At 37.2% G+C, this 26,596-nt stretch overlaps 2 protein-coding genes across 2 annotated transcripts in view; one reads left to right on the forward strand and one right to left on the reverse strand.

Moving 5' to 3' along the window:
* LOC306910171 (uncharacterized protein) overlaps positions 1-20,234 on the reverse strand; it is a 42,357-nt gene extending 22,123 nt beyond the window's left edge. The window contains exons 1-5 of the mRNA XM_079484508.1: positions 20,126-20,234; positions 19,393-19,450; positions 19,049-19,297; positions 13,057-17,213; positions 1-12,639 (exon numbers count right to left, since the gene is read on the reverse strand). The exon at positions 1-12,639 is cut by the window's left edge and continues 22,123 nt beyond it. Coding sequence (XP_079340634.1) covers positions 1-12,639; positions 13,057-17,213; positions 19,049-19,297; positions 19,393-19,414 — 17,067 coding nt within the window. The 5' untranslated portion in view covers positions 19,415-19,450; positions 20,126-20,234. The remainder of the gene's footprint in view (positions 12,640-13,056; positions 17,214-19,048; positions 19,298-19,392; positions 19,451-20,125) is intronic.
* A 422-nt stretch (positions 20,235-20,656) lies between these two features.
* ilf2 (interleukin enhancer binding factor 2) lies at positions 20,657-23,968 on the forward strand. Its single transcript, XM_079485525.1, has 14 exons — positions 20,657-20,799; positions 21,316-21,375; positions 21,475-21,517; positions 21,614-21,718; positions 21,933-22,010; positions 22,098-22,200; positions 22,302-22,367; positions 22,447-22,563; positions 22,645-22,723; positions 22,806-22,893; positions 22,989-23,050; positions 23,155-23,269; positions 23,335-23,425; positions 23,508-23,968. Exons 1-14 carry the CDS (start codon positions 20,795-20,797, stop codon positions 23,657-23,659), a joined length of 1,164 nt encoding a protein of 387 aa, XP_079341651.1. The 5' UTR covers positions 20,657-20,794; the 3' UTR covers positions 23,660-23,968.
* Positions 23,969-26,596: the final 2,628 nt, after the last annotated feature.

Consider the following 26,596-nt stretch of genomic DNA (forward strand, 5'->3'; position numbering starts at 1 on the left):
TGTTTTAAGTTTGTCGAGTTTCTGTCTTTCTGAGTGCAGCAGTTCCTTCTCTTTGTCAACTTCATTTCTCTTGTTAAGAATATCCATCATCATGCGGTCTTGAGCCACTTTTTGATTTTCGCACTCTTGTATTGCCATATCCTCATTTTCTCTATGTTGCAAGATTTTTCTTTCCAGTTCCTCCGTTTCCCTCAGCAACTCTTCTTTCCTTAGCAGCAGGTCAACCTTTTCCATTTTAAAAGCATCTTTGTGATTTATTAGTTGTATTTTGTCATCTTGTAATTTTGCATTCATTTCATCAAGATCTTTCTTCTTGTTCACTATATCTGTAAGATTCTTCTCTATATGCTCCCTTTGAATCTGAAGTGTCAGACTGAGGTGTGTTAATCTATACGTCTCACTGTTGGCTTCTTTTAAGATGCTGTCAGCGATGTCTGATTTCTTCTGAAGCTCAGCACGGGCATCTTCAAGCTGTGTGTTTTCATTTTCAATGCTTTTCTTCATGATATCTAACTCTTTTGTTTGTTTTCTCACATCAATTGTTTCTCGTTCAATCAAATCTCTGTCTTTGCTGACCTTCTGCCTCATTTCTTCTAGTTGTTCTTTCTCTCTGTTTAGATTACTCCTCATCTGCTCTAGTTTCTTCTCAGTTTTTGTGGCATTTTCGAAGTTTTCTTCAAGTTCACTCCTCTGCTTTTCAAGGTCAGACCTTATTTTCTCTAGAGTTTTACGTTCTGTCTCATTGGCTTTCGTGGCATTCCTCACCTCATTCATTTGTTGACTGATTTCAGCTTGTTTGTCTTCTAACCAAACCTTCTCTAATATCAAAGTTTGTCTTACAGATTCAACATCATCTCTCTGTCTTTGTAATTCACCTCTTTGGATCTGTATCTCTTGCATTTCATTTTCATTAACTTTTTCTATGTCTTCCATTTCACTATGTATTTCCATATTAATCTTCTGCAAAGTTTGATCTCTCTCTTCTAGCTCATTCCCCTGTTCCTTCAGTATCTGATCATTTTCCTTTATTTCATAAGTCAATGCTTCTAGTTCAGTCTTTTTCTGTTCAAGGAGGGATTTTATTTCTTCCAAAGTTTGTCTTTGGTAAAATATATCTTTCCCCACCTGTTCCAGATCTGTGTTTTTTCTAAATAGTTCCTCTTTGACCCTTTGGAGCTCATGCTTTGATTCCTGAAGTGCTACTTCTTCAGCGTTCTTAAACTCTTTAATTCCTTCTTTGCCCATGTCCACCTTAACCAACTCTCTCTTTGTCTCTGTATATTCCCTTTCCAGTTCTTCTCTTTCTTTCTTCAACATTACCATCATCTTTTCTTCATCTTGTTGCTCCTGTATAAATTCTTCTCTCAGCTTCTCCAATTCATGTTTGTCCCTTCTCATGGTTTCTATCTCTTCTCTAAGGCTTCCTAGATTTTTCCGTATTTGTCCAATATCTTGAATAAGCCTCTGTATCTCAGATTTGAGTTTTTCCTTTTCATCTGTCTCAGACTCACTTTCCTCCATCCTTCTCTCCATGTCAACCTTCAGGCTCCACACCATCTCCCTGATTTTCACGACCTCTAAAATCAATCTTTGGATGTCAGCGTTTGTACTTTCCTCATCTTGTACATTTGTAGTTCTCTTCACCAAGAGTTCCAAATCATTTCTTGCACTTTGAACATCGGTCCTTAGTACTTCCAGCTCTTGTCTCTCTCTGTTAATCTCCTCTCTAACCTTTTCTATCTCACCCTTTATTCTTTCCATTTCATCCCTTTTTCTTATTACTTGTTTCATTTTCTGATCCAGATTCCTTTTTTCCAGGACCATCTCAGACTTAAGGACCTCCAGCTCTGCTTTCTCATGGGTCATCTTATGAATAATTTTTTCAAATTCTTCTCTCTGTCTCTTTATTTCCATCAGCTCAACCTCTCCCAATGACTTTTCGGTGTCCATTTGATGTTTTAAAATGTCAGATCTTATTTTTTCCAACTCTTCCTTCTGATGTATAATGTCTGATATGCTCCTATCAAGTTCAACCTGCTGTTGAATCAACTCTGTCTTTATCTCTGTGAGTTTGTCTGTTTGTCTCTTAACTTCTTCTGCCTTTCGTTCAGTCTTATCAGTAGTACCATCTTGTGGTTCATCCATACTCAATGTTTCCATTTTCCTCCTTACTGCTTCTGCTTTCTCTGTGGTTTCTAGAATCTCTGACTTTTTCTGCACGTCTTTTTCACTATTTGATCTGATCTGCTCGAATTTAACCATTTCCCTTTTAATCTCTCTCAATTTTTCTTCACTTGCTTCTCTTTCTAGTGCTAATTCAGCTTTTAATGCAGTGATTTTGTCCCTCTCACTTTGCAACTCATCCATCTGTTGACTCTGTTCCGCTGCTTGTACCTGTAGCTTCCTTTGCTCATCTTGGATTTCTTGCCCTGTTTTATCTCTCAGGTTTTTCATCTCTTCTTTCTGTTTCTCTCTTTCTGCCAATAGAAGTTGTAGTTCATCAAATTTCACTGTTACTTCTTTCTTTTCCTTTTCAATGGCCTCTTCCTGTTTAAGCAAAGTCTTTTTGACATCCTCAATATTATCTTTTTCTTTTTGTACATGATCCTCCATCTGTTGTGTTGCCTGTCGTAAAGCCTGTCTGACTTTTTCTATCTCAGCTCTTGCCTCCTCTAGATCTAGTCTAGATTTTTCAAGCTCAGCGGCATAGCTTTCCAACTCATCTTTTTGTTGTTGAATCTTGGTATGTGCTTTATCAATATCTGATCTTATGTTGCTCTCATCGGATTTCCTTTGAGGTGCATCTTTCTCTCTCTCACTCAGTATCTCCTCCATTGACGTTTCCATGTCATCAGTTTTCCTTTGAAGTTTCGCTTTAACTTGCTCAAATTGATCTCTTTCATCTTGCATAGTGTTTTGTTGGTATTTTATCGCTTCTAGTTCTTTGCCCAGATTGGATTTATTTTCTTCAATATAGTCTATTTCTTCTTTCAGCTGCTTTCTGGTTTTCTCAGGCATTTCCTTCTCATCCACAAGCTCTTTCGTAAGCTGCTCCACATTTTCCATGTCTTTCTTTAACGTTGCCCTCAGATTAACCTCCAACAGCTGTCTCTGCTCCAACTGCTCAGTCCTCCAGCTATCCAGATCTAGCTGTTGTCTTAAGATCTCCAAATTCATCTGATCAAGTGTTTCTCTCTCTTTTTGCTGCTCTCTCCGTATGGTGTCATTCTTCTCAGATTGGATAATGCACTGTCTGTTAAAATCTTCTTTGGCTTTTTCCAGATCCAACCTTTCCCTTATAATCATCTCTTTGTCTGCAGCAGTGACTTGTTTTTGTCTTTCTGTCTCAGCTTGAATTTCAGACATGATGTCGCTTTTCATTTTGGTTTCTTCAGCTAGACGTTGTCTCTCTTTTTCCAACTGTCTCTGAATTTCTAGCTTTAACTTTTCCATATCTTCTTTCTCATTTTGCACCTCATCGTTCTCATTCTCAAAAGCTTCTTTCTTGATTCTAAAATTTTCTAAATCTCTAACCAACTCTGCTCTTTTTTGCTCCATATTGATTCTTTCTAGCGTTATACTGTTTTTGATGTCATCCATTTCCTTTTGTTGATCTTCAAGTTCCATTCTCACTTTATGTAGTTTATTCTCTTTGTATCTTATAATTTCCCTCTCATTTTCAATATAAGATATTTGTTGCATGTTATTTGTATTCATCTGCTGAAGAATTTCTTTCTCACTCAGTATCTCAGCTTTTCTTCTATCTAGATCTCCCATGGCTTTGCATATTTCTTCCTTGGTTTTTTCCAGCTGAGATTTTTCTTTTTGAAGCAGGTCTTTGTCAGTCTGAATTGCTTTCCTTTGCTTTTCTATCTCATCATATGTTCCATCTGGGATCTCTTTACTTATCTGTTCAACAGGACTAATTTCATCTCTTTGTTTTTGTGGTTTGCCTGTCATCTCTGTTAGCTGCAATCGTTCTTTCTTTGTCTCCTCAGTTAGTTCCTCAGGATCTTCAGTTTGTCTTTGGAGGACAGTTCTCATTTTCTTTAGCTCTTCCTTCTCATTTTGAATTAATTGTTTCTCCATTTTTATCTTCTTAAATTCATTTTCTATATGTGCCTTCTTTGTCTCCATAATTTCAAGATCTCTGGCCACCAGCTCTTTGTTTTTGTCAATGAGATGTTGTTCCTCAAGTAACTTTATTTTCAGTTGTTTGTTATTCTCCTTCTCTGTCTCTAGAATGGCAATGTCACTCTCCATATTTCTCTTTTGTTCCATCAGTTCAACTCTTTCTTTTTCAGTGTTGGTCATTTCTGTCTTTGTGAAGTCCATGAGCTCATCGACCTCTCTCTGTAAATGATCAATGTCTGTCTGTCTTTGGTCAAGCTGATCCATTTCCATCACAATGATGTTCTTCAGTTCATCCATGTCCTGTTGTTGTTTGAGAACACATCCCTGTAGTTGTGTGAGTTCACTTTCTCTGCGTGACAGATTTTGGTTTTCGTTTGTAATTGTCTCCATTTGTTGTGAGACTGTCCCCCTCATTACCTCAAGATTGTCCTTTCGCTTCTGTATCTCTACCATTGTCATCTCATTCTTTCGACCTTCTTCTGCAAAACATTCAAGTGCTTTAGCAATTTCAGTTTTGGCGTTTTCAAGATCAGCCTTCTCCATTTCACACTCTTCTGCTTGTCTTTGTTGATTGTATTTCTGTATATTCATCTCCTCACTGTGACGCTGTATGCTCCTCATCTCTTCTTGAAATTGAGCTTTCATTTCTTCTAGATTCTGTTTTGCAATCTGAATATCTTGCTTTTGCTGTTCAATGTGATCGGCTTCTCTTTGTATGGTAGCTCTCATCTGTTCCAACCTGGCCCTCTCTTCTTCAACAAACTGCTTCTCTATGTCATACTTGCTATCGAGTGAGCCGAGTCTTTGGCTTTCAGTGTCTGTACTTGATGCATCCTTAAAAAGGAGGTCAGTTTCCTGCATTTGCTCCATCGTGGCTCCTTGTCTATCAGGATAATAAACTGCCTTTGCAGCCTCCACTTCACTCTGATGAAGAACCAGCACTGCCTCTGACTTCACAAGAAGTCTATCTTCTGATGTCAGCTGATTTTGTTCTTTTACACCCCTTTCTCTCATTCTCTCAAGTTCATCCTTCTCCATCGTTAACTTCTCCCTTTCTTGGTCAATGTTCATACATTCTCTTGATATTTTCTCTCTAATCTGCTCAATATTTTTTCTCTCTTGCTGTGTCCTTTTCAGTGTGATCTCATTTTGTGCATGCTGTTTTTCAAGATCTTCCTCAGCGTGAGACATCTCAGCTTTCTTCTTTTCCAGTTCAGACCTTTGCCTTTGTAGTAAACTTTGTTGCTTTTGTATTTCAATAAATGTGAAATCCAAAACGTCTCTCTTTCTTTTTGTTTCCTCAGTTAGATTGTTGATATTTTCTCTCTCTTTGTGAAGTTGAGCTGCTTTTTCTTCCAACTTCTGTCTCCCATGTTGTATCTCCAGTTTTAACTTCTCAAATTCGTTTTCCTTTCTTTGCATCTCAGTTTTCATTTGTTCCATCACTTCCTTGTTATTCTCAAAAGCTTCTCTCTCAAGTTTGATGTTCTCTAAATATCTGTCAGCATGAGCTCTTTTTTGTTGAAGATCTTCAACTTGTCTTGTCAACATTTGCCTGTCATTTTCGAGTGATGTCTTTTCAGTCAATACATCTTTCATGTGGAGATCAAGATTTTCACTCTTCTTTTTCAGTTCATCCATCATATTCTGTTTTTCCCGGACCATTGAGGCTCTTTCATGTTCAACACTCTTTCTTTCATTAACTGTGAATTGTACAACATCATCTTTCTCTTTTTGAAGTTGTGTGGCCATTTCTTCCAACTTTTGTTTTTTATTTAGCATTTCTCCTTGACGCTTTTTGATGTCATCAACTTGTTTTTGCAGATCTAATTCCATTTGTGTTAATTTGTTCTTCTGGTCTTCAAAAAGTTGTTTCTGAAGTGATATCATCTCTATCTCTTGAGCTAGATTAATTCTACTTTGGTCTATATGATATCTTTCTTTCTGAAGCAAGGTTTTGTTACTTTCAATTAATTCCTTTTCTCTTAGCAAGTCTTGCTTTAGAAGCTCTAAGTTGTCAGTCTCAATCTTCTGAGAATCTTTGAGATTTTCCACCATTTTCAACTTCTCTTCTTCAACCTCTTCTTTATCTTTATCCAGTTGGCTTCTTTCATTTCTCATTGATTCCATAATGTCATTCACTTCAGTCTGTTGTTTATCTAGCTCAAGCTGTCTTAGATTAAGCTGACTTCTTTCCTTTATTATACTGGCTCTGTCATGATTTATTTCTCTTTGCTGATTCAGAATTTCAGCTTGTAGTTGCTCAAGTTCATTTTCTTTTTGTTTTAATTGTTCCTCTTGATTTTTAATGTCATGTATTTGTCTTGAGATGTTCACACTCATCTCCTCTAGAGTGTCTTTTTCTTTCTGCATCTCTGAAAGTGTGATCTTATTATTTTCTCTTTGCGCTGCAAGTTTCTTTTCAAGATCCTTTTTGGATCTTGCAATTTCTTTTTTAGTTTCCTCTAAGTCTTTTAGTTCTTTGTCAAGCTTGTCTTTATCACATTCAAAGATTTTCCTTTTCTCTTCAATATTAGTGTTAATTTCATCCCAGACCATTCGTTTTCTGTTTGTTTCCACCACAAGTTTATTGATTTCATCTTTTTCTTTTTGGAGCTGAGCTGTCATTTTCTCCATTTTCTGTCTTTCATTTTGGGTTTCTTGTTTGAACTTCTCAATCTCCCTTTTCATCTCAGTTTTCTCCTGTTCCATGAGTTTTTTCTCGTTCTCAATAGATTCCCTCTCCAGTTTGAGACTCTCCAAATCTTTTTCAATACTGGCTCTTTTTTCTTCTATATCCTTCATATCATTCTTCAGCACTTTTTGGTCAGAAGTGATTATTTGTTTGAGGTTTTCCATTTCACTTTGTTGATCATAAATCTCTTTGCGCAGTTTTTCTAATTCATCTTTTCTGAGTCTTATATTTTCTTTCTCATTTTCAACATGGTCTTTTTCTATCCAGATGTTCACTCTCATTTGCTCAAAAGTGTTTTTTTCCCTATATAGATCTTCCAGTGCAGACTCGTGTGCAGCTTGCATTTCATTCAGAATCTCATTCTTTCTCTTTGTCTCTTCGGTGAGCATGACAATATCATCTCTTTCTTTCTGAAGTTGTGCAGACATCTTTTCTAAGTTCTTTCTTTCATTCTGTGCATCTTTTTTTAGCTTTCTGATACAATCAGATTCTATTTGGAACTCGTTCTTCATCTCTTGAAAATCATCTTGAACAGCTTGTTTTTGATTTTCCAGATTATGTATCTCTCTTTCTAAAGCTGCTTGTTTTTCTTCCACATCAGTTGCATCTGCTTTTAGCATTTGTTTCTTTATCTCAATTAATTCTTTTTCATTATTTAGTTCACCGACCAAGAGCTTCATATTTTCCATTTCAGTCTCCAGTTGAAGATGTTGTACCATCATTTCAGACTTCTCTTTTTCAAGATTGGCCTTTTCAACTGTAAAAGATTCCATGATTTCATTCTGCTTTCTCTGTTTTTGATCAATATCAATTTGCTTTTCTACAATCCTATCTTTTTCCATTGTCAATGTTTTCCTCATGGCCTCTATTTCTTCTTGCTGTTTGTAAATGAGGGCTTGGCGTTCTTTCAATTCATTTTCCTTGAGTGTCATTTTTTCCTTGTCATTTGCAATGTCATCCTGTTGTTCTGAAATACTGTCTTGCAGTAGATGAAGCATGTCTCTTTCTTTCTGGAATTCTGCAATTGTGATCCTGTTCATCTCTCTTTCTTGAGCAAGCTGGTTTTCGAGATCCTCCTTTGCTTTGCTTATTTCTGTCAAAGTTTTCTTCAGATCCAGCAGAGCTCTCTCTTGCATGTGTTTATCAGTCTCATTCGCTTTCCTATGGATTTCTATTTCCTGATTCATGTTTTGTAGGTCCACATTTTTCTTATCAATTTCCTCAGTCATTCTGTTCACATATTCTCTGTCATTTTTAAGTCTGGTAGCTGTTTCTTCAAGCTTTTGTCTTTCTATTTGTGCCTCTAGTTTCATTTTCTCAATCTCATCGGCTTCTCTTTTTAGCTCAGCTTTTTCCTGCACTAACTTGTTTTTTTCATCTTCAATCATTTGTTTTTTAAGTGTAATGCTCTCCAACTGTTTAACTAAATCCAGCTTCATTTGCTCTAAATCATCCATATCGCTTTTCATCTTTTTCATGCTGTTCTCAATTACTTCCTTTTCATGACAAAGCTTCTTTTGTAGAAGATCTACCTTTTCACTCTCCTTTTTCAGCTCGTTCCTAAAATCTATCTCCATCTGAGCCCTTATTTCATTTTTTTCCTTCTCAAAATCCACCTTTTCCTTCCTTAAATGTTCCTTTGTATCATCTGCGTCTTTTTTCTCTTGATATATTTGGGCCTGTGTGTCTTTGAGTTTGCTTTTCTCCATTGCAATAATAATCTTCTGATCATCTATCTCTGTTTGTTGGTGCTGTATTTCCATCTGCAGTCTTTGCAGCGCTGCTTGTTTGTGTCCTACTTGTTCCTTATGTTTTTCTAATTCATATTTTTGTCTTGAGACGTCCACCTTAAGCTGCTCAAGTCTGTCCCTCTCTTTCTGTATTTCTGCCAATGTAATTACATTATTTTCTTTCTGAGATTCAAGCTGCTTCTCAAGATCTTTGGCTCTTGTAGTCTCTGTCTTTGTTCTCTCCAGTTCTTTTACTAGAATGTCTTTATCAGATTCAAGAATTTCTCTTTGTTTTCTTAAATCTGCTTCCTCTTCTCTGATCCTTGCGACACTCGTCTCAACATTTTCTTTTTCTTTTTGTAGTTTGTTTGCCATTATGAAAGCACTTCTCCTATCATTATTTATCTCCTGCTTCATTTTCTCAATCATTTCCGTTTCTTTCAAGAGCTCAGCTTTCATCCCTAGCAATTCCTGCTTTTCATTGTCAACAGTTTGCTTCTGAACGTATACGGTTTCAAACTCCTGTGCCAAGATGCTTCTCTTATGCTTAAGGTCCTTTAAATCTCCATTCAATATTGTCCTGTTCTTTTCAATTGTTTCCCTTTCTCTAAGAACATCTTGTTTCATCAGCTCATTTTCCCTCTTCAGTTGCATTTGCATGTCATTCAACATTTGTCTTTCCTCCATGATCGTAGTTTTCTCTTTCTCAAGTCCGTCCCTGTCTCTCATGATTTCATTCTGAATCTCTTCAAATTTTTGTTGTTCTTCATACATTTGTAAGGTGCACATATTCAGTTCATTTTCTTTGACTCGTAATGCATTTTTCTCTGTGTTAATATCATTTTTCTGTTGTGAGATGTTTATCTTCATTTCTTCAAAAGACTTTCGTTCAGTTTCTAGATCTTCTTTTGCTCTATCGATCTCTGTTTTGTTTTTCTCCAATACAGACTTCTGTTTTTCAACTATATGTTTTTCAGTCTCAATAGCTTGATTTTGTTTTTCGAGTGCTAGGTACATCTTATCCATTGCCTCTTTTCTTTCAACTTCTTTTTTTTTAGTTTGGTCTGCCATGTTTTTTACTTTCTGTTTTTCATCCAGCAACTCTTTCTTTAATTTTTCAATTTCTTCAGCCTGTTTTTGAAGCTCAGCTCTCATCTGCTGCATATCTCTCTCAAAAGATTGCCTCTGAAATGTTACGTTTTTCAATTCATCGAGTATTTTTGATTTATTCTGCTCAATTTCTTCTCTTTCCATTTCCAGTGATTTGATTTGGCTCTTAAATAATTCATTTTGATCAGTTAACCTTTTCCTTTGGAGCTCCAGATCTTCACAGTTCCTTTTAATCTCTTCTCTCAAGTTTTTCTCCATTTCTTGTCTCTCCACATCCGAATATTTCTGGGATTCATCTATTGTACCTTGCAACCTCTCAACTTGTCTCTTTTCTATCCCCAAACGGTTCTTCGAGTAATCTGTTTCTTTTCGTTGATTTTCAGTCTCTGCTTCATTTTGTTGTAGTTCATTTTCCCTCAGTCTTAATGCTTCTTTCTCATCTTCAAGACTTTGTCTTTGTTTTGAGATGGTTTCTTTAATCTCCTCAAGTTTTTCTCTTTCGTTATGTATCTCTGCCAGTGTAATATTGTTTGCTTCTTTTTGCTTAGCAACTTTTTGTTCTTCAAGATCTTTAAGTCTAGACATCTCTGCCTTTGATTTTTCCAGTTCAGACTTTTCCTGTTCTAGCATATCTTTTTCAGACTTAATTGCCCACCTCTCTTTCTGAATCTCTGATTGTATCTCATCCATTGCTTCAGACCTTCTTTCGATCTCCTCAACAAGTCTATTGTTATGTCTGTCATTTTGAAGTTGGTTTTCCATGTCTTTTACTTTCTGTTTGTCACTCTGAACAGCTCGCCTTAAATTTTCAATCTCACCTGCTTCTTTTTGCAGGTCGGCTTTCATTTCCTTCAGCATCTCTGTTGCTTTTGTCTGCTTTTCTATATCAGCTTGCATTCTGTCTAGTTCTTCTCTTTTTCTCGTTGTCTCTTCTACAAGACTGACAATGACGTCTCTTTCTTTTTGAAGTTCTGCTGCAGTCTTCTCAAGTTTCTTTCTTTCAGCTATTGTATCTTGTCTAAGCTTTTCAGTATCTTCAGCTGCTCGTTGCAGGGCAGCTTTCATGTTCTCCAACTTTCCTCTCTCATCCTTGATACTTTGTCTCTGTAATTTTATCTCATCAGTCTCCATCTTCAAATAGATTTTCTTTTGTTCCAGATCTTCTATATCTCTCCTTAAAGTTATTCTCCAATTATCAATAAGTTGCTTCTCATCAAGTACCTCTTTTTTTAAAAGTTCCACAGTTTCAAGTTCTTTGTTTAATGCATCTCTCATATTGCTCTCTTTTTGATCTTTGTGTTTCATTAAAGCAGTTCTCTCTCTGTCAAGATTGTCCCTTTCATTTTGTGTGATTTCCACGATGTCATCTACTTTTTTCTGCTTCTCTGCTATTTCTGCTCTGCTTTTCACAAGCTCACTGTTTTGTATGGAGATAATGTCCTTCAAGTCTTCAATCTCATTTTGTTGTTTCTTTAGTTCGGTCTGCATTTGCTGCAGGCTTATATCTCTTTGCTCAGTTTCTCTTTTTTCGTTCTCAATAGCATCCATTTGTTTTGAAATGATTTGCTGCATCTTCTCTAGAGCTTCTTGTTCTGTTTTAATATCCTTTAATGTAAACTCATTCTTTTCTCTCAGGTTTTTGACATGCTTCTTTTCATTTTCAATATCTGTTTGTATTTTTTCGATATTGCACCTTTGTTTTTCTAACATGTCTTTTTCATTTTGTATTTCCTGTCTTTGCTTATCTATTTCAAGCTGCAGTTTCTCTAATATCTCAGACCTTCTGTTTGTCTCTTCTGTAAGATGTACAATATTCTCCTTCTCTTGTTTAAGCTGCACTGCCATTTTTTTCACCGTCTGCTGTTCTTCCTGTGTCTCTTGTTTTAATCTCTGAATATCATCGGTTTGTTTTTGCTGCTCAAATTTCATGTTTTCCAATCTTCTCTTTTCTTCGTCAACCATTTGCCTTTGAGAGTCTATGTCCCCTGGATCTCTTGCCAAACTGGCTTTTAGATCAGCCTCCATGGTTTGCTTCTGTTCTTCAATGTTCAGTTTAATTTGCTTTAGGACATCTCTTTCTTTTTCTAATTGTATTGTTATGATCTCCTCTTTTTCTCTATTTCTTAAAACTTGAGTTTGTAGGTCATCCCATCCCTTCTGTATACTTATCTTTGTCTTCTCGAGCTCGTCTTGTTCTCTGCCGAGGGCATCTTTTATTCGATCCAGCTCTTGTTTTGTCAGCTCTTGTTGTATCTGTGTGTCTGCTGTGCTTTTAGTAGCGTTTTTTAATATAGCTTCTCTGTGCAAAAGTTCATCCTCTCTCAATCTTAATTCTGCCACTTGTCTCTCTATTGAACTTTTTTGTGCAAGTATGTCTTCTCTAATATCTCCCAGAGCTTGTCGCTCTTTATGCAGCTGCTCCATGGTCAAAATGATATCATATTCTTGAGTTTCAACAGTCTCTTTTATTTGTGGTTTATGAACACCGTCTAGTCCATCAGTTTGGACTTGAACATCAACATGTCTAGTCTCCTTCATTGTTGTACATTCATATTTCTCTCTCTGTATATTTACTTTAATCCCATCCAGTTCTTGTTTTCTTTGATTCAAATCTTGCTTCTCTTTCCATATTGTATCTAAGTTTCTTTTGCTCTCTTCCTTTTCTGATTGTAGTTTCTTCTCCCAGTTTTCTAGATTGGCTTGTTTCTTTTCCATCTCTTTTTCTTGCTCTCGCAGTTTGGACATCTGCTCTTCAACGTCATCCTTCAATGCTTGTATTTTTTCTTTTGACTTCTCTAGTTCATATTTCTCTATTAAAATTATTTCTTTATACTGTTCTAGTTCTGTTCTTTTTGTCTGTATACCAGTCAAGTTGGGTTCAGGGTCATCTGATGTGAATGCTTTAATAGTCCTCAGATTTTCTGTTGCTGTGGCCTCTTGGCTTTCGAATGTGGTGATGGCTAAATGAATCTGAAATACATTTTGCTGATTGAATCTCTGTATCCCTGTGTCAGTTTTGAGAGACTTCAAAAAGTAGTTTAAAACCACTCAGCCATTAACTACATGTTTTTGTTTGTTATATTTAAAGTTTCAAAATGCTTGGTCACATACAGTAGTACATATAATTCAGTGCATGGTATTTCCAAAAATCGAACGTTTTTGATTGTAATTTTTTAAATTACTTGACAATAACACTCATGTTATTTCTCCAAACCACATTTCACTCTGCAATTTGTCACATTACAGAGCTAAAAGTGCTTAAACTTAAACATGAAAGTTATAATTTCACCTTGACTTTAAGAAAGATACCATAGTTGCTGATAATGTTGATAAAAGAAAACATATTATGAACCATTTGCCCCCAAGTGAATGTAAGTAATAACTTACCGCCTTTTCTCGAGCAAGCTGTTCTTTCTCTTTCTTTATTTCTTCTTTTGCCTGTTCTATGTCCTTCAATTTCTTTTCCGTACCCTCTTTCATCTGTTCCACCCTATCATTCTCTTTAATGATCTCCTCCAACCTCCTCTCCAGCTCATCTCTTTGTCTCTGAATCATAGATTTCAAGAGTTCAACTTCATCTCGTTCCCTCAGTATTTTTTCTTCCCTGTATTCTATTTCTCTTTTCCTTCTTTGAACTTCAAACTTCAGCAGCCTCATCTCCTCCTTATCCCTCTTCATTATTTCCTTGTTTTGCTCCACCTCTTTTGTAAGACCTCGCAGCATTTCTCGAATGTGTTCGATTTCCAAAATGAGCCTTTGAATCTCAGCATTCATCTCCTCCTGGTCTGCTGTCTCCATCTGACTGCCTGCCATCTTGTGTTCGATCTGAAATTTGGTATTTCTCACCATTTCTCTCGTTGCCTCGATCTGTTGTATCAGGTTGATTAGTGTCATGTTCGTTTGTTCTGAATCTCCCTCCTCCATCCTAAATTTAAACTCCTCTCTCCCTCTTTGGATTTCAGCTTTGACCTGTTCCATTTCATACTTCTGCCTCTGTGTCTCCCTCCTTTTACATTCCATCTCTTCTTTGGCTTGTTTTATCTCCAACTTCAGTCGTTCCATCTCGTCTTTCTTTCTCATGGTGAGTTTCATTCTTTGGTCAAGTTCTCTCTTTTTCCCCTCCATTTCTCTTTTGATCAGCTCCATTTCTCCAATCTCACGTTTGGACCTTTGCATCCTTTCCTCCAGCTCCTGTCTTTGTCTTTGTATTTCATCTTTGACCCGCTGCATTTTGTACATCTCTAATTTGGCAAGCTCCATTTTCTGTTCAACATCCTCTTTTTGTTTCAAGATCTCTGCCCTCATCAGTTCCATCTGATCCCTTTCGTTCTTTGCTTCGGCCATCTTGTTCTCAATCTCGTCCTTCTGTCTTTGCAGGTCTGCTTTCATTGTTTCCAGTTTATTTATTTCCGTCCTCGCCTTTTCTATCTTTCCATCAATGTTGCCCTTCTGTTTCTTAAGCTCCACCTTCATGTCTTCAATCTCCACCATCTCCTTCTTCATTGCCTCCATTTTCATCATCATCTCCTCTTTCTCTCGGTTTACTTTCTCTCGTTCCTCCTGTTCTCCATTTTCAGCCTCATCCCACAATCTCTCAATCTCAGCCCTTACTCTGTTAATCTCATTCTTGACTTCCTCATACGTATCCATGCGGATCTTCTCTAGATCTTCTCTATCGTGCTCCATGTCCTCTCTCATACGTCTCAATGTGTCCTCTGCTCGCTTTGTCTCCTCCAACCTTTTATTGAGATCCTCTCTCTGTTTCTGGATCTCGTTCATGAGAAGCTCGGCTTTCTCTCTGTCTTGTTGTGCTATCTCTTTGGTTTTGTTTGTGGTTTCTTTATCTGTAACTAGCTTCTGTGTGATTGACTCAAGTTCTTCTTTTTGTCTCTCCAACTGAGCACTCTGTTCAACATTATATCTCATCGCCTCATACCTTATTTTCTCAACATCATTCTTCTCATTCTGGACCTGAAATTGAGTCTGTTTGAGCTCTGCTCTTTCTAAGTCTATCTCAGCTGAACGTTTCTCTTGATTCGCCTTCTCTTTCTGCAGAACTGTTTTCATTTGCTCTATCATTTCTCTCTCTATCTTTGCTTCCTCCAGCATCTTCTGCAAAGAGTGTTTTTCAGAATATCTCATCTCTTCAAGCTCAAGTTTGGTTCTTTGTAGCTCTGTATTCAGTTGCTCTAACTCATCTGCTTTTTTATGAATTTCATTTCTCTGCTCCAATGTCTCTGTTATGGTTTCATACTTTCTTTTTTCTAAATCTTCTATTTGCTTTTTTAAGATTAATTCAGCCTCCTGGACTGCAAGTTTGGCTTGATTCACCTCGTCTTTTTCTTTTTTTGCTGCCATGATCTGGTTTTCAATTTCAGCCCTTAAGTTTTCGATTTCATCTGCTTCCTGCTTAGCCTCATTCTTGTTTTTCTGAATCTCTTCTCTCTCTTTTTCCACTGTTTCTTTTATTTTTGCTAACTCCTCTTGTTTAGCTGTAGCTTCAGCCATCTTTATATTCACAGCCTCTCTTTCCTCCTCTGTCTGAACTTTCATTTTGTCAAGATTCAGATTCCAATGCATTAGCTCCACTCGGCTCTCCTCAATATTTTGTTGGGCTCTCTGGATCTCTTCTCTTAGTAGTTCCAATCTTTCCATCTCATGCTGGGTTTTTACTCGAACTTTTACTTCCTCTCTCTCTGTTTCCTGCCACCTGCTCTCCATTTGCTCCTTAACCCTTACGATTTCACCTCTAATAAACTTGCACTCTTCCATCTCACTTCTCACCATTTCTCTCTTTCTTTCCAACTCCTCCCTCTCCCTCTCTAACTCAGCCTTCATCTCCTCCATTTTCTCCTTTGCTTTTTGGGTCTCTGCAACACTTTTCTCAATATTCTCAATTTGCCCTTGAATGTCAGCTTTCATTTTTTCCATTTTCTCATTTTCCTGCATTGTGACCTCCTGGCTATTCTCAATCTCCTCTTTGGCTCTAATGATCTCATGTCTAATTCTCTCGAGCTCCTGCCTCTCCCTTAGCATTTCATCTTGTCGTCTACATAAGCTGTTTTTTTCAGCCTCTATTTCTGCTTTGATTCTTTCTGTCATGTTCACGTCTCGTCTGGCCTCATCTCTCATCTGAATGCTTTCTTCCTTCTCTTTTAGAATCTTTGCTTTTTGTATATCACTTGCTCTTTGTATCTCTACTCTCAACCTCTGCAGATCATCTCTTTCTCTCTCAAGTCCAGCTCTTTGCTCTAACTCCTCAGTAACTATCTCATATCTCCTTTTCTCCATTTCCTCTGTAGCTCTCCTAGTACTATCCCTTTGTTTCTCAAGAATCTCCTTTTCTCTCTGCATCTCCATTTTTATATGCTTCAGTCTTTCAGTGTCTCTTTTTGTATCCTCAGCCCTGGTTTCCATTGAGCTGATGTGAGCTTGAAGGTCTAACTTCGCCTGTTCTATCTTCTCCCATTCCTTTTTGACCAGCTGTCCATTCATGACTAACTCCTCTCTGTCAATCTCAACCTTATGCTTCAACTCTTCCAAATCTTTCTCTTTTTTCAACACCTCTTGGCATTTCTGCTCAATGAGGTCCTTTTCTTCAAGAGCCTGAGCTCTCAGCTGTCCCAGTCTTTCGTTCTCTTGCCTTGACACTGCTTTATTTCTTTCAACCTCATCTTTTGCTCTTTGAATCTCATCTTGCAAATATTTCAGCTCATCTTTCTCTCCCTGTATTATAGCTCTCTGTTCCAGCCCTTCCTTTTCTGTTTCATGCCACCTTTGCTCCATTTCCCCCTTCATTTGCTGTATGTCAAGTTTAATCTGCTCGAATTGTTCTCTTTGTCTCTTGATATCACCCTTTCTTCTCTCTAGCTCATTTTTCTCCTTTTCTATTTCTGCCTTCATGCGCTCCATCTGACTTTTTGCCTGCTTTGTTTCCTCAATCTTCATTTCTATCTCATTAATCTGAACCAGTATGGCGCTTTTCATTTGTTCAGTATGTTCTATTTCCGACTTTGTGCTTGTACGGTTGCTCTCCAGCTCCTCCTTCTCTCTCAGAGCTTCGTATCTGAGCATCTCCAAATTCTGTTTCTCCCTCATGATTTCATCACGCTTTTGTTCCAGGGTGATTTTTTCTATTTGGAGATCAGACCTCATTTTCTCTATATGTTCCCGTTCTCCGTCTATCTCTTCTTTACTCTGACTCATTCTTTTGTGGGTGTAGTCCAACTCACCTTTCATGTCACTAATACATCTCTCAAGTCGTCTTTTCTCCATGGTCATCCTGGCTATTTCATCTTGCTGTCTCTGCATTCTCTGCCTCATGTTGTCTATCTCGCTTCTTTCTTTCTTGGTTCCTTCCCAGAGTTTCTCTATCTGTTCGATGGCACGCATTGTTTCCAGTCTTCGTCTCTTCAGCGAGTCTTTTCTCTTCTGGATGTCACTTGCATGTCCGTTTTTGTCATCATGTCTTCTTTTTTCTCCGGGAGAACTGGGTGGACTACCCATCTCTGTTTGAGTGTGCTTGCTGTTGCGTTGTATCCACTCTGCAAAAATAAAATTATTTATATGTTAATATATTAAAACAAAAACATCTTCATATAGTAAAAATCTTATTGTATTGTGTTGCATGGAAAAATATGGTAACACTTTACAATAAGGTTGTATTTGTTAAAGTGGCTGTATCTCAGACAGTTTCTGCATATCTCATGTTAATCTCTTGAGTACTTACAGAATAGTATCCCACCCTTCAAATATCAGTAGATATATGATCACATTTATAAAAGACAGATACAGCTGTACAATTATTTCCCAAAACATACAACGTGTGTGGAGGGGGGGTAGGTGTAACTAAAGCATGTGCGCACCCATTGCCAACAAAACACAGACATCTGGGGCATGTTCAAGCTCAAACCGGTGCGCAACGTTTTGCCTACGAACGACACGTTTGCAATGGTGATTAAAGGGTTTGAGATACGTTTTCTCTTGTTTTGCGGGTGTGTCAAGAATGTCAGCCCAATCAGCAGTAACCTGTATATAACCCACGCGGTATTAAGGATACAGCTAGCACAATGGGTCCAAGTAAAGTCGTTTAAATGTTTCACTGCAGCTCGGTATATGCAACAATTGAAGATATTAGAGGACATGTTTTTTTTGCAGTATTTATACCGATTTCATCAGGCTCCGCAAATCTTTTAAAAAGAACACAAAGAATGGCCTTCTCAGCTGCCATAGTTCAAATCTTGCGTCATCACAACAGGGTTTTCAACCGCACCACAGTCTACGTTTAAAAAACATTTTGCAACGTTTTGTCGGGGGTGAATGCAGCCCAGTTTCACTTCATGTCCGGCATCTTTTAGTGCTGTGACCACTCCAGCTATCAGTAATAAACCAGTGTCAGCAATCTCCAAATCCAGTGTTATGTCCACCGTTTATATAACATCCATCACCCAAATGTGGTGAACAAACAAACACAGCTGAACTTCTCGAACATAGTGCTCTCTCTCTCTCTTTCTCTCTCTCTCTCTCTCCTGCACATAAGTGAAAGTGACTTGTGCGCATGCTCCTTCTCCCACTCACCTTGGTTAACGCGTGGGTGTGCTGCATGCTTTTCCGGGAGAATTGTCCAATAAGGGACTACAAAAAGGTTTTACGAAACAGATTTTCATGTTCGAAAATACATTTCTGAAACTATACGAACGCTGGGCGAGTGTATCGAGCACAGAAATACTTCGTCATACGTCCAACTAATTTTTTGACAAGTTGACCATGTCAAGCATGAGAAGACAGCACGTTTAACATTGTAAATAAGTTGGAATGCATGACACACTGTTGCACGGCAGCTTTAACAATTAGTGAATGCATAAGCTAACTGTAATAAAGTTCGTAAGAAGGGAAGGAAGGAGGCGGGAACCGGCGAACATTCAAACATGAAAACTTTAATTAAATAAACAATAAACACTGACGTAACTGACCGACAGCCACCTCACGGTAGACTGCCGGCCATAAAACATACACAAACTAAACACAGTTTCGGGCCCGGTCCTCTCTCGTCAACAGTCCTGCCGAACATCCTTTTAAGCTCCCAATCTCCTCCGTGATAAGATGCGGGACCGGTGCGCGCACAGCTGCTTCCACTTATCACTCACGCCACCGGCCCCGCGTCACGGCTCTCGTCCCGCCTTCCTCACCACACTAACATGCTAATAATGAACAACTTTTATATAATTTGTTAATCTTAATTGATGTTAATTTCAGCTTTTACTAATACATTTTTCATTAATTCGAAATAGCATAAGAGTGAATCAATGATGTAAGAAAAATATTTTGAAGTTCCCTGTTAATGATCACGTTTGCTTTAAGTTCACCAAAAAAATCTAACCTAGTTCTTGAATCAGCTCAGGTTCCGTCATTCTCAGGATCAGATGGAAGGATACTCTGTGTCGGGGTGGTTCTCTATCCAGAGCCTCAAACAGGAGCCGCATCGCTTGCTGCTGGGTTGGAGCACCCTGCACTTGTCGAGCTGCGCCTTCATGGATCAGACTTTGGGAAATAACCGCCTCTGCAATTTCACTGACCCGTGTTGCCCTCACAATTATCACATCCTTAAATTCTGTCAGGAAGTCCCCAACTGTTGAGTGAGAGAGCATATGCAGAACGTATTTATAAAAAGTGCATCACAATCACAATACATAAACTTTTATTATGTATGGCAGAACACTTTACCATAGTCTCTAGTTTCTGCCATGGCTGCTTGCTACATGTGTTTTGCTGGAAGTGTGATCTAAAATGTATACAAATAAATTATTGTATTTATTTTATAATGAAGAGAATCAAATGCAGTGTATAGTATACAACCATATTTTTTTTTTAAATAAATGTTAATTTAAAAAAACTTTTTATTTTGTGTAAAAAAAATATTCTACATAAGCATCTTCCGAAAACTATCCTGCTGTATTCTTAAACCTTGAGAAAATAAGTTTGTATGATAACATGTAAAAAGTATAGTTATGTTTTTAGTTATTTTATTTTATTTTACCCATGATTTCTGGAACTTGAATGGTTTGAGCTTTTTGTTTTTAAGCTCTAGGAGAATAAAAAAATTTTTGTGGTCGCTGCAGGAACTCTGCGATCAAATGTACAAATAATATATATATATATATATATTATACAAATTACAAATTTAGGTTTTGTCCTAATATTTTATCTACAATAATGAGCGAAAAAAACAAAAGTAAAAAAATATTTGTATAATTTATTGTAGGCCTATATTAAACATGTGTAACACAGCACAATAAATCATTGCAAAAATTGCACATAATGAGGGTTAAATACAGGCTTTATAATCTTAATTCTGTTAACTTTTATATTTGCATTTCTTTCTCAGGCAAGTAGGATATGAACAGTATAGCTTGGAAATATTATTTGTAGAAGTGAAATGTTATAAAAATGAATTTACCTTATGTGGCGGATTATTTCTGTGTTCTGATGGTGGAGTCACTTTGAAGTGATGACAGAAAGTGTGAGCCGTATGAATTTGTTCATAAACAATTTTATCTTCTTTTCGCACATGTGTCACATAGTCTACGTGAAATGCCTCAGCTTTAGGTTTCCTTGCATTTGATTGGCTGTATGAATTTGTCTGGTCTTCTCTGATAAAAGCGTTGCACAGGTCCACCCGTAATATGGCGTCATATCAAAACCCTACTGCAACACACTGTACTAACTTGTTTGGCATATGTAATGTACAACCCTGGCATGGAATGCAACTTGTAAAAAAACAAATTAAAAACAATTATTATAGGCTCTTAAGAGTTCGATAAATCGCAAACACAATATTTAAAAACTATGTTAAAATAGGTTTTATTAAAAGATAAATGCAGATAAAGCCATATTAAACGCGTATAATATTAAAATATGCCCATTAAAATGCAAACGAACAAATAGCAATCTAAAACAGTCATATGTGTTTTGTTGGGCAGAGACTGTTATTATGCATTGTTCTTATGGACTTTTATATTGACTCTCTTCCGGTCTAGAGAAACGCAGAGCCGGTGGAAGGTGCAGGCTGTGATAGATCATTTCTCACTAGCGCGTGTCTTTAAAAACTGCCAAAACGTCTTACGCAATGAGGTAAACATGTTTCTACGTCTACTCGATTAACATTAAACCCTAAACTGATAACGCTATATGCAAATGTTTGTAGCAATCGTGGCTTGATTTTTGTTACTATGTTAGCCAGCCTGATTCATTGCATGTTAGCATATTGCTCTGTTAGCCGTTGTGGTATTGGTTGAAATAAGATGCAGCGTATTTGATAATGAATGCATGCGTTATAATCTGTTCGAGGGTACGTCACGATTAAATTCTGTTTATTCGTTGCTTGTAAAATACTGTGTAACTATGTCGAATCTGTAGTTGTAACGATAATTATTTTAATGATCAAAAGAGCGAGTGAAGCAGGCAATGAATGAGCATTGATATATTAGCAGTGATGGTTCAGTAGTAGTAAACATTTGGAATTCCTAAAATATCAATTTATAATTATGTTTGTCTATATTGAATTAATATGTGTAAGTTTGACCATAATTTGCTTGTAAACGTTGTATGCTTGCTGTAATCTTCCTTTATTTATTTTTCTTTCTCCAGAGGAGATCGTGGCAGGGGGAGGGGCGGGCGGTTCGGCTCCCGTGGAGGATTGGTCCAAGGGTGAGCTGTCTAGCATATATATATATATATATATATATTTGTATGTTTACGCAAAATGATTTAGCCTAACATCACTGCCTGTGACTTTTGCACATGCAGTTACCGGCCGTTTGTTCCTCACATCCCTTTTGACTTCTATGTTGTAAGTGTATTTCTTCATTCTTTCATGTCATTTGACTTAAAAGTGGTGTCATTCAATATAGTCTGTAGTTTGTTATAGTATTGTTATTTATTATAGTGTGAGATGGCCTTCCCCCGAGTAAAACCCGCCCCTGATGAGACTGCTTTCAGCGAGTGTCTGCTGAAAAGAAACCAAGATCTCTCTCCTACCTCTTCTGAACAGGTACATTTACCAGTGAATAAACGAAATGGCCAAACGATAAATCCAGTGAGTTCTGTCCAAGCAAACTAAATTATATATCATGAGGAGGATTTTATGGCTCTGTAGGCTTTTCACAATCACCTCCCATGCCTATTTCGGCGAATAATATATATATATATATATATATAAAACAAAGAATTTACATTTTATCTTTTCTATCATTTCTATCCTGCAGGCTTCCATTTTGTCCTTGGTCACGAAGATTAACAACGTCATTGACAACCTAATTGTGGCTCCTGGAAACTTTGAAGTGGTAAAAAACATTTTCAGCAAGACAGTACAATAAATCAGTTTTTGGAAAAAACTTTTTTTTAATCAATGTCTATGATCCCATTTACAGCAAATTGAGGAAGTAAGGCAAGTGGGCTCTTATAAAAAAGGCACTATGACAGCAGGACACAACGTAGCAGATCTTGTGGTTATCCTGAAGATCTTGCCAACATGTAAGTCTCATCATAGCTAGTATAAGTCAAGTATATGGTGATTTGTGGTGCAGTAAGGGTAATTTGTGAAATCTTTAATGCTCTTAACTTTTATTTTGCAGTGGAAGCTGTTGCTGCCCTCGGAAATAAAGTAGTTGAGACCCTGCGTACACAGGACCCTTCTGAGGGTGAGTGTGGAATGTATCCTGTTTTGTTAATCTTCAAAATCGTGTTACAGCTTTTCTCACTGAAATCTTCACCAACCAGTGCTCTCCATGCTGACCAATGAGACTGGTTTTGAGATCAGCTCTGCAGATGCCACTGTGAAAATTCTCATCACCACAGTCCCACCAAACCTGCGCAAGCTGGACGCAGACCTACACCGTATGGCAACCTTTAAACACACATATGTTTTGTGATCCTTGAAGCATGTAGCTTGTTAATCAGTCTCTTCTACTTTAATAGTGGACATCAAGGTTCTGCAAAGTGCTCTGGCTGCCATCCGTCACGCTCGCTGGTTTGAGGAGAATGCCTCCCATTCAACGTAAGCACCCACTGCTTGACCTAATGTCAAATGTTAATTGCACATCCCTTGACCTGTGACTCAACTGTTGTTTGTTTATTAGCGTGAAAGTTTTGATCCGTTTACTGAAAGATCTGCAAGTCCGATTCGCTGGATTTGAACCACTCACGCCCTGGATTCTGGATCTGCTGGTGAGCATCAGTATAAGAATTAAACTCCTACTTGCTGTCTCTTCTGCATTGTACCGGATGATTAACTACTGCAACACTACTTTGTTTGTTCGTAGGGACATTCAGCTGTCATGAACAACCCGTCCAGACAGCCCTTGCCACTCAACGTTGCCTACAGGTAAGCCTGTGTGTTTTTGCTTTAAATTGATTTATTGTCGTTTCTTGTATGTACGTACATCAACCTTATTGTAGGTTGAGGTAAAGCCATTGTGGGTATTGCAGGCGATGTCTTCAGATGCTTGCTGCAGGACTTTTCTTGCCTGGTTCCGTCGGAATCACAGATCCATGTGAGAGTGGAAACTTCCGTGTGCACACTGTCATGACTTTGGAACAACAGGTATTGTAGATGTGCACTATTGCATATTTTTAAAAATAGGTTTTCTAATTGATATTTGCCCGCAGGACATGGTGTGCTTTACCGCTCAAACACTGGTTAGAGTTCTGTCTCATGGAGGATACCGCAAAATCTTGGGATTTGAAGGAGATGCTAGTTGTAAGTGTGTGAATATGTTTCTGGATTTCTAGTATCCCTCTAGTAATTCTGCTGCTAAGATCTGATGTTTTTGTCGGTGCAGATCTCACCACCGAGATGTCGACCTGGGACGGAGTAATTGTTACACCTTCGGAAAAAGCTTATGAGAAACCTCCCGAGCGCAAAGAAGAGGAAGATGAAGCTTTGGAGGAAGGAGGAGAAGGGGAAGATGAAACCATGGAGACCCAGGAGTGATCCTGTTGTCTAAATGCTTTGGCCACTTTGTATTTAATTAGTTTTTCTTACAGATCCTTTGTCATCTCTTACCGTCAAGTCCCCATTAAATCTACTTTTGATTTTCCCCTCTGGTCATGCCATGCTAAAATGAAGTCTATGGTAATTGTCACCAAAAGGCCATTGATTGTCCCTTTTTTTTTCCTCACTTTGCCTATTCTAATACGGTTATGACTACAAAGGGGACCGAAAGATACTTCAATTTGGTTTCATGTTTTGTACCTGTGGTTTGTTGTTTTTATCAGTGAATTAAATTTTTATTTCCTCTTACTGTCTGATTTATCATGTGGTCTGAACACACCCCACACTTAAGCCCTAATTTAAATTAACACTGCTATGAAGAAACTGATGTAAAGATTAGATTCAATATTGTACGTTTTCCATAAATAAAGTAAAACTGAATAATTATTTTGGCATTCATAAGAGGTTAAGGTTTGCTAAGGTTTGATTATTGACAAAAAATGAAATAATTCGGAAACTGCAATTATTTTACCTTGCTAAAATAGCTTTATAATTGTTTATAGAAAATGTTTACAACTGTTGACAATATTACATTCTGTGTTTAGTTTTTACCACATCACAGTGTGCCATCTCTCTGATGTAATGCTAGCAGACATTGAGCTGTATAGTGGCAAGAAACAAAAACAAACTATAGACTAAACATTTGATCAATCTACATATCACCTCTGGCCTCCAGCCTTTGTTTCAACAAATCAGTAAATGTTTGATTTTTTACAAATTTAGAAATAAAATGCCAAAAAGGGTGAAGTTAATTTAAGCTATTGCAGTAAGCTCTGCCTGGTAAAATAAAAAGCATAGATACAAAATTAACATTTAACCTTGGCACTGTATCAAACATATGTGTTTACAAAAACAGGCAAATAACAATTACGCCCTTGAAAACAAACTCTAACTTTTTCATTTTGTTTTCTTTCCTGGCATGTGATTGATCGCAACTGCTTAACATTAGTGGCTCTTTTTAGAAATGTCCCGTTATCCTCCGGTCTATTTTCTACATTAGCAGCAATAACAAACAGAATCTAAACAGGGTGACTTTTATACATTATTAACACCCTTGAGAATACAGAATAGATTTTCTCAAAATAATAATCGCAATATTTTCTCACTGTATCTGAAATCAATAATAATACCAGCAATCATAATAACAATCCATGGAATATTAATAGGCTATTAATAACTTAAATCGCAACAGATATATTTACTGTAAATAAAAGACAGAATGTGAGAAGGTATTTGTAATTACACAGTAATTGTTTGTAAGTCTATGACCCATGTAATATCCAGTGATCAGTTATGCGGAAGTTTAGAATCCAATGTAAGGTCTACATCACAGTGCCCCAATAACACACACAGCTACAAGCTCCTCTGTGCAACTAAGATAATTATTTATCACTTATTCTAGTTAAATCTGGTTGCGGCATATGTATAAAGGCTACACATCATGTTCGCCAACGTATATCAGACTTGTTTTTTTATAGATTTGTTTTGTTTAAGCCATCCATACTTATCTATAGAGACTGTTGACAATCCACATACCTGGGTCGTGTTGACATGGGGTTCAACACATCCCAGAGTTACATCGAAAAGAAAATGTGAGTTAAAATATCGCAGTAGACCTTCAAATGTTGATTCCTGTATCAGCAGGTGCCTGAAAAGGTAAACAACTCACCCATCAAAAAACTTGAAAATGGGGAAAATGTTCAGTCTTTCTTGAAATGTCCTGTTGGTGTATCAAAAACATATGGCCCTGATAAAAGATACTAGAAATTCCAACTCCACATCACAAACAGTCTGCAAGTGTTTTGAGAAGGCAGGCGTCCTTCACAGTGGAAGAAATAGTCTGTTGTGCTTTTCTGTCTTAATAGACTTGCTGCATCTACAAAATGGGACATTTGAGCATAATTACAACTGTTTTGAAGCTTCAAATGGACCTGGCTCTACAAAGGAGTTCAGAAAAAGCTATGGATAGACAAAAAAGAAATGCAAAGAAAGTGAGATGTGAGAGGTACAGTCTATTTACTGCATACATATGAATGACAGTCTGCATAGTTGACTGTCATGTCTTAAGAAAAACCAGTGTGATACAGAAATGTGTGTGTAGTCATTCTAAATAAATATTATAGATAAATACGCCTGTCCTCTTTCTAGACACGGGATAAGAATCTACAGTTTTGATAGAGTTTGTTCTTTTATATGGATTAATAACAGCATGCAGGTTACATTGAAACATCCAGTGTGAGGTGGTTATTAGCTGGATTAGGTGGAACAAATTATATTAACAACACATATTGTGTGTCATATTTCATATTGAATATAATACTGAACAGGTTTTGAAAAAAAGCCACACATAGTGCTCATGTTAGGCACATGTAGATAATCAAGATTTAGAAAAGAGATTATATATGTTTTGCCCGTGGACAACATGGCAAGTAGTCAACTATCTCTTGTTTTAAAATATCATCCAGTCTATTTCAACAAGCTCACAATTCTGCCCAAAGTCCAACTACAACACTTAAGTCCACAGAGCTACAATCTCTCTCTCTTTCTTAAGACTCTTTCATAAATATTATTATATTTAACACCACTTTAGCCTATTTCTAATCTAAAAATGTACTTCATAAAATATACATATCCCAATAAAATATTTCTCATCTTCTTCCATGGTTAGACATACCCAAATATTTCATTCTTTTACGTTGTATGTCTATAAATGTTTCTGTTCTATATGAGCATATACAAATCTCCACACAAAAACTAACACTGTTTTAGTAATATTCAACAAATTCATTCTCTTTTGGTGTAAATAGGCTATTTATCACAATTCAAATATATATGAACCCCTGTGTGAGAGAGAAGGAAACAAATATAATGGAAAAA

This window comes from Barbatula barbatula (assembly GCF_947034865.1).
Source record: "Barbatula barbatula genome assembly, chromosome: 21".
Taxonomy (NCBI): Eukaryota; Metazoa; Chordata; class Actinopteri; order Cypriniformes; family Nemacheilidae; genus Barbatula; species Barbatula barbatula.

What these genes read in the sequence shown, in the direction of transcription:
- ilf2 (XM_079485525.1), top strand. An exon ending in CTCCTGGAAACTTTGAAGTG is followed by an intron (nt 22,011 to 22,097) that starts GTAAAAAACATT and finishes TCCCATTTACAG; the next exon opens with CAAATTGAGGAAGTAAGGCA. An exon ending in GAGAATGCCTCCCATTCAAC is followed by an intron (nt 22,724 to 22,805) that starts GTAAGCACCCAC and finishes TTTGTTTATTAG; the next exon opens with CGTGAAAGTTTTGATCCGTT.